At 35.6% G+C, this 9,827-nt stretch overlaps 2 protein-coding genes across 2 annotated transcripts; both read left to right on the top strand.

Annotated features, from left to right (window-relative positions):
- Nucleotides 1-523: 523 nt before the first annotated feature.
- LOC122603804 (5'-adenylylsulfate reductase-like 5) lies at nucleotides 524-3,940 on the top strand. The gene is made up of 4 exons (XM_043776617.1): nucleotides 524-785; nucleotides 1,811-1,992; nucleotides 3,101-3,225; nucleotides 3,376-3,940. Exons 1-4 carry the CDS (start codon nucleotides 609-611, stop codon nucleotides 3,771-3,773), a joined length of 882 nt encoding a protein of 293 aa, XP_043632552.1. The 5' UTR covers nucleotides 524-608; the 3' UTR covers nucleotides 3,774-3,940.
- A 1,976-nt stretch (nucleotides 3,941-5,916) lies between these two features.
- Nucleotides 5,917-8,511, top strand: LOC122604427 (receptor-like protein EIX2). Its single transcript, XM_043777320.1, has one exon. The coding sequence runs from the start codon at nucleotides 5,917-5,919 to the stop codon at nucleotides 8,509-8,511; it is 2,595 nt and encodes an 864-aa protein (XP_043633255.1).
- Nucleotides 8,512-9,827: the final 1,316 nt, after the last annotated feature.

Below are 9,827 nucleotides of genomic sequence, written 5' to 3'. Positions count from 1 at the left end.
GTGACATTTCCTTACAATCATTCTTTGTATAAGTTCCCTCTCGCATGTAAGAAGTCAGCTTGGGCTGCTTCTCTTGAGCAAAAACTTCTTGATTGTTGTTTGTCATTTCAGGGGTTGTTTAGATATTGTAGGTTATATTGTTTCCACAACAACCCTGTAATTCTTTGTATAGTTTATATTTTAATAAAGGATTACATTTGAAAACCACAATCTGCGTTCAAAAATGATTGTTTACTGCTTTATTGTTTTATTCATTCTAGTTACTTAAAATTTATTTTTTGCAATATGAGTCTTTAAAGCTTTATTTCAAAAGATAATTAAAAATTAAGGAATAGTTGTATTTATCCCCTTCGTTAGCACTTTATAGTTAAAAAAAAGCCCTTGGGCTTCAATAGTTTTACTTTTTTAGCAACTTTGACTTGATTTTTCCCAATCATCATCATCATCAACATCTACATCACCGCACTTTTTATAAAAATCGTCCTTTCTATATCTATATCTATGTAAATAAAATAAAATAGTTAAAAAAAATTATATATAAACTATAAATATATATACATACAGAAAGGGTTAAATCACCAATAATTAAGATTGATTGATTGAAGATTATGGGCTCATCATCATCATCAATGAAATTATTTATATTAATAATTATGATTCTATCATTTTCCGTTTCATCCTCTTTCCAATCGATGATTTGTTATCCAGAAATTAATCCAATTCTTCGCGATCTACACCTTCAGTGCCCTAATAATTATATTCCACCATTTTCACCCCCAATTCAGGTATCCTTTATTATTATAATTATTAAATATAATAATGTTATTATTCTATTTAATTAATTGTTTATATTTCATTTTTTATTTGTTTAGTTAATATGTATGTTTTTTTTACCTCAAATTTTATATTGATTGTTTATGTTATTAGGTTTGGAGTTTCAAAGTTTTGCATTTTTTATTTATCTATTTGCATAATTTTGAAGTTTTTGAAAAATTTAGGAGGTGTTTTTTGATTGTTAGATAAATAAGATTAGATGTGCAGTGCAGTGCAGCTGGATTATTGTTAGTTGTTAAAAAACGAACCCCGAAAACGTTGCATATGGAAGTTTAAAACTTTTAGAATTTAGATGTAGTTAATGGATGGAACATGTTTGATTAAATCATTGGAGCTTGGATATTTCGTTGTTGGTTAAAACCGTATGCGCTTTTGATACAGTGTCGTGTTTTGGCGTGCAAATTGGACGTGCTTATCGATATAGTTATAAGTGAAGTATTGGATGTTAGGTTAAGTAATAAATAATGAGAGGATTGAAATAATATGGTACTCCGAACATACCAGTTCATGATAGCCTTCATAAAGTTGTGCTGACGAGTTAATTATTATAGGGTTATGATCTCACTTGCTAGTAAGCTTTTGTACATCTGGTGATTATATGATGTGTTACATATGTGTCAAACTTTGTGTGTGTAATACTAATCTTGTGTCCAAACACCCCGCAATTGCAACGGGAATTAGCCCAATCACTTTCTTTCAGTAGACACTTAAGAGTTGTAATTGTCAAATTGACTTGAGTTTCAACGTTTTCTTTTTATATCCATCTTTTGACTCAGGTGAATCAATCTTGATGTATACTGGTAAGTGGTAACTCTAAACTTTAATGTTTGATGCCATTACAATACACTTTTTTCTGACTTAATCTGGTAGTAAATGAGTATGGCTGCACATAATTTATTGATTTTTTAGTCTCTTACAGCAGGCTTGAGCGCATTATATGTTTTGATTAATGTATTCAATCATGTGCCTGCTTTAGATTGATGGCGAGTCTCTTGACGGGATTTTGAGCTCCTGTAAGACGAATGAATATACAGCCATATTGTTCTACGCATCTTGGTGCCCGTTTTCTAGGAATGTGCTACCCAAGTTTGATGCTCTTGCTTCAATGTATCCACAAGTTAAGCATGTAAAGGTTGAACAATCTTTTTCTCGACCAAGGTAAATCATTGCATGTAAATTAGTTTCTATAATTGGCTCTTCATGACTTCATTCGGGACTACCACATTTTTTCAAACTGCATACCTGTGGGCCAAGGCTAGATGTGTCCAAGAATTTTCTTCTTTCGCTGTCTAGTTGTCTATTCCTTTGATCCATTTTCACAATGAATGTTTAGGTTATTAGAGTTGACAATGTCGACCATTTACTTCTGGATGACAAAAAGTCTATGTTCCAATACTGCTATTGTAATCATAAATAACGAGTAGATTGTATGTGATAGGATATTTAAATGTAAAAAGTTTTTTGGGTCAATTCTATCCAGTGTGTTGTCATCTGTCTTAAAAGCGAGACCCAGTCATTCTGAACCCTTTATGACCTGTTAGACAACGTGCCGATCTTGCCGCCTCTACTTATAATCGTTTGGGACATGTATCAAAATGTGTTTGATTGTGGGGAATGTAGATATGGCTTGGTCCTTAGGATGGCAGGGTCAGATTCTTCTTCTCTCAGGAAAGAGCGTTCTTTTTCGTGAGAAACAGCTAGACACGCCAACAATTTTTGGTCTAAAATTTTGGTTTTACTTCATTGGCAGCTTGAATCTATACTCAACTAGGTGGATTTTATATTACGAAGCGGCAAAAAGGAATGATGGTTGGGTTGATTAACGGGTTAAAAGGGGTAACTTTTGAGTAGGGGTTGGCTTGATCCCAAATGCTTGTGCTAATCTTTTAGCCGGTCAAAAGGGGTAACCTTTTAGTACGGGTTGGTTGATTAACGGGTTGGCTTGATTCCAAATGCTTTTGCTAATCGTTTAGCTTTACTTTATAGCTGTGTGTCTAATATGAATGCGAAAACTATAGTGTAGTTTTGTATAACAAAATCTGGGAGTTTTTCTGCATTAAGGAATACTTTGGTGAACATTCACTTCGTATCTTTTGAGCTTAATATTTTGATATTCGTCCCATTCATTAATAAAATGAGTCAACATTCTAAATTGCGATCTGTGGTTTCTATACAAGAAGCCGGAAAAATGCATGGTTTTGTCTTTGTATTGGTACCAGGTTGAATTTGTTGTATTCTTACTTAAACTTTCATGCAATTTATGCAGTCTTTTCTCGAGACTTGGAATCCATAGTGTCCCCTCAGTTCTACTTGCAAACAGAACAGCTCGTGTTCAGTATCATGGTCCAAAAGATTTACACTCCCTTTTGAACTTCTATCAAATAACTACAGGTAGCAGTTTGAGTATTCTTGTTCAGCAACCTTTTTTTTAAATTAGTGATATGGAAAATTATCATGATTGTGAAGATACCTGTCGTTTATTTATCATTTTAATGTTTCGATTTCCAAATCCAAAAGTAAGACCATTTTTTACATTTCTAGGAGTTGAGCATGCGGTGAACTTCACTGAAGATCAACTTTACTCTTCTTCAGAAAAGAGTATTCTATTATGGAATCCAACCTCATTGAAGGACGAACCCTATCTTGTGTTTTCCTTATTTTTTCTCTTATTGAAGGCATTCCTATTTATATGCCCCAATATTGTATCTACCATGATAGCTTTGTGGGTAACATACGTTCCTCGGTTGAATCTAGCAATCTTTGGAGAATCAAGACAGCTTCTTACACATGCTTTCCATCTATTTGATATAAAATCTGCATTTAGCAAGCTGAAGCTTAGCAATAGCAGGAACTTTCATCATGGAGCAAGAAGTGCTCGTGTTTTAGCATCATCTTTTGCGTCTGTATCTTTGGGAGAGACATCTACACCAAGAGCGTGACACCGAGGAGGTGAGTATAGAGTTCATTTTGTAGGGTATAAATGCACAATGACAAACTTTTGCTACCTTCTTTATAACACCATTACTTTAGACTGGATGAAAAACTTATGTAACATATAAATATTACATGTATTCATGTATAAATGTATATCAGCAATTCATGTCCATTACTTTTATCCTATCCCTTTGCTTCCTTGGCTCAATATTAGTTTTTATTCTGGTTTCATGTAATATATGTATATAGGCATGGATTGTTTGTTGGCTAATATTAGGCTGAAAAAGGTTGACATATGCCTTCGCTCCAGCCACTAGGAAAAAAGAAATAAAGAATCATCACCATGTACACCCACATATCGTAACCTCAAGCGCTTTACACCCATTGCAGTGGTCCTCCAGTGGATCACACGAGGTGTGTTTGGCATGATGGGTGTATCAAGTTGGCATCAAGACTGCTGGAATGTTTCAAGAGTCGATGTGTTTTTGATAGTACATATGATCATGACGGGGTGTTTCCATGTGCACTTAGCATAGTGATTCAAGTTGGTTTGTGAGAGTTTATTGTATCTTTGTTATTCTTATTGATCAAACATCAATGTAGTTCATTGCGTAAAAAGGGATTCAATGTGGTTTATCGTCACACTTGACGAGTGATCTAATGTTGTGACCACATCATGTGCTACGTTGATGGGGTAGTTTCATGAACCAAAATATTGTGTAACCCTCTCTGCTAGGTAGGTATTATTGAATTTCACTTGGGGCAATGTGAAGCACCTATGGTTGGTCTAAAACTACAAAGGAAAATATAAACAGGACTTTGTCTTTTCATAGCCCGGTCCAAAACCATATAAAGAAGACCGGTCTTTTAAAACCCAATTGAGGATTTGGGCTATCTCTCCAGGCTTTTTAGGACTAACGGGCCGATCTCGGGTCAGGTCCGGGCCAGTTCAGTCTTTATTTTGAAGCAAGCAAGTAGTATAAGTTTTATACGAGTAATTCACTACAATATCTTTTGAACTAACATAACTTGTAACATAAAATAACAGTACCATGTAGAGCTAAGGTATTGTTACATAACAAAACACACTGCCTCCAGTTTTTGCAGCTGTAATATGGATGCCAGTTGCCTTCTGTGTAGTTTGGATGGGCTTGCAAATGGTTGAATCAGATGAGCAAATGATATCAATTTAAGGTTGGACTTCTTGTGTAGTTCTTTTCTATATAGCAGAGGCGTGATGGTTTTCATTAGACTTTAATCAATCATAACCACTTGTCTGATTCTCATCTCTTTAATATATATGTATATCTTCTGTACTTGACCAGTGCTATGCGAATGCTAATAGTGTAAAGCTTGGTAAAATTATTTTGCCCGAAACACTTGAAAAGAAAGTTTGAATACATATAAAACGACAGATTAAGTAAATAGACGTGGACTTAGGTCGGGATTGAACCAAACCATGCTGAAGACAAGGCTAAAACGGGCTTTACCAGGACCAAGGACCGTGCCAGGCTAAACCTGGACTAATCTCAGCCGGGCTTTGGACCATGCTTTGAACTCATATTAGGACCGAAGTAGGACTGATTGGGAATATTAAGCCCACCGGGCTTTTCTCGGGACGGTTCAGGCCAAGGATCGGTCTCAGGCTGCCCGTCCCTAGGTGATAGTATTTAAATGCATGATCTTATTGTCCACATTTAGATATCCAGAGTTATCACTAATAGATAATTTTCGTAACTTCTCTAACTCATGTATACATCATAGCCTTTTCAAATTCTTGCCTATAATAAAATTTGTTTTTTGTTGTTATTGCTGCCGTTGAGATATCTCAAAGCTAGACATCCTATAAAACTAAGAACTAATGACAACTGAGTAGTTCAATAATCAAAGTTTAAACCGTTGACTTGGTAGAAAATTTTAAGTGCAAAAGCCCTGTAGCCAAATCAGCATTGATGAAAAAAAGTCAAAGTCTACCAAACGTGAATGTGAGTGGCCACTCAAGTCTTCGCTAGTATACAGAAAATAGAATAGGATAATATCGTTTTCGATAGTTTACTTACTATTTTTCATTGCAAAAAGATTTTGATGATATATGTTATACATCCCCTCCCCCTTCCTGCAACTTTACACATATTAGCTTACTCCAAAATGAAAACCACTTTTTTTCTCATTACGTTCCTTTTCTTCCAAAGATTTGGCTTAACCAAGGCCTCAACTTCTTCAAATATTACATGTATCGAAACCGAGAGGCAATCCCTTCTTGCATTCCAACAAGGCCTCGGTTTGTCAACATGGAGCGGAGTAGAATGTTGTAAATGGTCTGGAGTTAGGTGCGACCCTCGAAATGGTCATATTGTCAAACTGGATCTTCATGAACAATGGCTCAAAGGTGAGTTGACTCCTTCCTTAAAAAATATTAAGCATTTGCGTCACTTGGACTTGAGCATGAACGACTTCTCAGGTAACAGTATTCCTGATTTCTTAGGATCATTCCAGCAATTGACATACCTTAATTTGTCACGTTCAAATTTTGGAGGAGTAGTTCCTCATCAACTAGTAAATCTCTCAATGTTACAATATCTTGATCTAAGTTATAATGAACTTAATGTGGATGATTTGGGATGGGTATCCTCACTATCGTCATTAAGATACTTGGATTTATCTCATATAACCATTGGGAAACATATTGATTGGTTCCATTCAGTGAACATGCTCCCTTCTTTACTTGCATTGAATTTGGCAGAGAGTGATGTTAATATCCCTTCAGTTAAATATGTCAATTTCACATCTCTTAATTCACTCGACCTCTCCTTCAATGACATCAACGCCACCATTCCAGGATGGTTATCAAACCTTACTAGCCTCGTTCGTTTGGACCTTTCATACAACATGTTTTTTGGTCTTATTCCCACAAGCCTTGGACGACTCCTCTGGATAGAAGACCTAAATCTTGGTAATAACCAATTGAGTGGGAACATTCCCATGAGTCTTTGGCAACTATCAAAGCTCAAGAGTCTAGATCTCTCCTACAATTCATTGGTTGGAGTTCTTTCAGAAACACATTTCACAAACCTAAAGAATCTAAATTACTTGATGTTGTCAGGGAATTCTTTAGCATTAAATTTTAGTTATGGATGGATTACCCCCTTCCAACTCCGTGTGTTTTTTGCAAGTTCCTGCTACATCGGTCCCCACTTTCCTCATTGGCTTCAAACACAAATAAACCTTCAGAAATTAGATCTTTCTAACTCAAGTATTAGAGATACAATACCTGAATGGTTTGAGAACAACTTGTATCATATTCATTTCTTGGATTTGTCTAATAACCAGATCAGTGGCAAATTGCCGCGATTAGATTTCAATAGTAGCAATCATACAGAGGACCGATACCTGAAGTTGAACTCTAACAGATTTGAGGGGCCACTAGCAATATTTCCATCAAATGTAAAACTTTTGGATCTCTCTGATAACCAACTATCTGGGCATATTCCTCAAACAAATGGAATAACGAACCCAAATTTGGAAGTTATTAATCTCTCAAAAAACTTTTTTAAAGGAAGCATTCCGATACACTTATGCAAGGTTACTAACATGTTCGCTTTAGATTTATCACAAAATAAGTTTTCCGGAAGGCTTCCTCGATGCTTAGGGAACTTGACTAGATTGCAAGCGCTTGATCTTTCAAATAATACTATAAGCGGTGTGGTACCAGGCTCATTGGGTTCTTTAGAAGGTCTAATATCGATGCATTTGCAAAACAATAGATTGGAGGGGGATTTCCCTATATCCTTACGAAACTTGGGTTTAGCAACATTGGACTTAGGGAACAATTTGTTCACGGGTACCATCCCTTCATGGATTGGTGAAAAGGTACCTTATAACCTTGAATTCTTGAATATCCAGGCAAATAAGTTTACTGGTGATATCCCGCTACAACTTTGTCAACACAACAATCTTCAATATTTAAGTCTGGCACGTAATAACATAACGGGAACCATTCCAGATTGCTTTGGAAATTTTACGCGAATGATGACGACATCATCTACACCGTACCCTATGCCTGTGGGCTATGAAGAAAATATTATGGCTTCAATAAAGGGAAGGGAGCTTCAGTACAACTCGGAAGTACATTTTCTTACATCCATAGATCTCTCAAACAACAATATTGTTGGAGAAATTCCCAAAGCTCTAATGAGTCTTATTGGGTTGATAAACTTGAATCTTTCAGGAAATCATCTTCAAGGACAAATCCCACCACTCATCGGAGATCTAAAGCAACTAGAATCTTTAGATTTGTCGATGAACAAGCTATCAGGTCGGATTCCACAAAGTTTGACTAGCTTGCACTTTCTAAGCTACTTGAACCTGTCATTCAATAACTTATCTGGCCCAATTCCAATCGGAAATCAGCTACAGACTCTAGATGACATATCTAATTATCAAGGGAACGATGGACTATGTGGGCCACCCGTGTCGAAGAGTTGCAACGGAAATAATGTAACAGCCAATAACGTTGGTGATGATGAAGGTCAAGGTAACACTGAAAGCTTGTGGTTTTATGCGGGAATGGGTCCAGGGTTCGTTGCTGGATTAGTGGGACTCCTTGGGAGTTTGCACTTCATCAGAAGATGGAGGCTGGCTTACTTTGAGACTCTTGAAAAGGTTTGTGGTTTGATTACTGCATCATTTCTACGGAATCTTGCTCGTCGAGGAAGAAAGTTTTCAAATGAAGTACAACCTTAAAAAAATTACCCTTTACACAAAGGTTTTAGAAAGTTGTCAGTTAAAATTTCCAGGTTTTTTGTTTTTAGAATTACAAATATTCACAGATTCCTACACATATGTGTGTGTACAGAGAAATTAGACAACCATAATATTATACAATTGCATAAATGTTATTATTCTAAATTCAAGAGCATACTTGGTAGTTGGTACTTCAAAAATATTATTTTTACATACAAAGAATGGTGCATTATATTCATGTCATTACTCTACGGGGATTATATGATGCAATTTGTAATGTACATAAAATGATTAAAATTCATATTGAAATATAAGATCTGAATAACTTCTAACACAGTTAACATATTATAAATGGTAACTCACCTGAATGTATGTCTCGCAATTGTGTTTGTCGCTTGTCTGGGCAACCTTATGTTATTCGTCAACATGTCTTAAATGTTGCGAAAAACGGGTCTTGTTGATTCCGCAACAATCACGGTCCAAAAATAGATAAACACAGTACAGAAATATGAACACAAGAATTTAAGTGGAAACTCTGAATCCGGAGAAAAAACATGGGCCTCCAAGAGAAAAGATTCCATTACATGAAAAATTGTTACAATTACATGGACTAATCTCTTATTCTCTTAAGCCTACAACCCGAATCAACACACTTGAAATCAACAAGTCCTGCATAGTAAAACAAAGACCCGACTTATCTTTTACACATAAGAAAGCACCCCATTTTAGTTTAACTCGGACCCTCACCGACTTCCTTTTAGTATTATTGTGACTTTTTCGGACAAGTGTAATGAAAGACTTCTTGATATATTTATACACATGTAAAACTTACACAATACACTTTGTAAAGCTTCTACAACACACTTCATATACCAAGCTTCCATAATACACTTAAACAAGCTTATTGGATACTCTTTCCACGAACTTGTTATGTACACTTTCAATTATTAAGTCACTTCCATCATTAAATTTATAAGAATTCAAACTAGTTGTAATTATCTATCATAAATCATGCACTACAAAATTGGAATATTCCGACGGACAGTTTCTGTCGGAATCTGTCCATCGGAATATTTGCGTGGGTAATTCATTTCTGACGGAAATTTCCGTCGGAAACAATTTACTTCCGACAGAAATTTAGGTCAGAACGGCGTCGGAAATCCAAAAGTTTAGCGACAAATTACCGACGGACAATTTTTTAGTGATAAATTTTCCGACAGGTATTTTAGCTACGCCTTTCCGACGGATCTCGAAAAGAAAAAATAAAAATATATATATAACTACATACCCAATTTTTTAAATCCATAAAACAAATG

The sequence above is a fragment of the Erigeron canadensis genome, chromosome 6 (assembly GCF_010389155.1).
Source record: "Erigeron canadensis isolate Cc75 chromosome 6, C_canadensis_v1, whole genome shotgun sequence".
Classification (NCBI taxonomy): domain Eukaryota; kingdom Viridiplantae; phylum Streptophyta; class Magnoliopsida; order Asterales; family Asteraceae; genus Erigeron; species Erigeron canadensis.
Note: the sequence above shows the minus strand (reverse complement) of the source record. Positions and strands in the feature narration are given on the sequence as shown.

Coding starts and splice junctions, on each gene's coding strand:
- LOC122603804 (XM_043776617.1), top strand. CDS start 609: ATGGGCTCATCATCATCATCAATGAAATTATTTATATTAATAATTATG. Junction 1,993..3,100: donor CAATCTTTTTCTCGACCAAG/GTAAATCATTGC, acceptor CAATTTATGCAG/TCTTTTCTCGAGACTTGGAA. Junction 3,226..3,375: donor CTTCTATCAAATAACTACAG/GTAGCAGTTTGA, acceptor TTACATTTCTAG/GAGTTGAGCATGCGGTGAAC.
- LOC122604427 (XM_043777320.1), top strand. CDS start 5,917: ATGAAAACCACTTTTTTTCTCATTACGTTCCTTTTCTTCCAAAGATTT.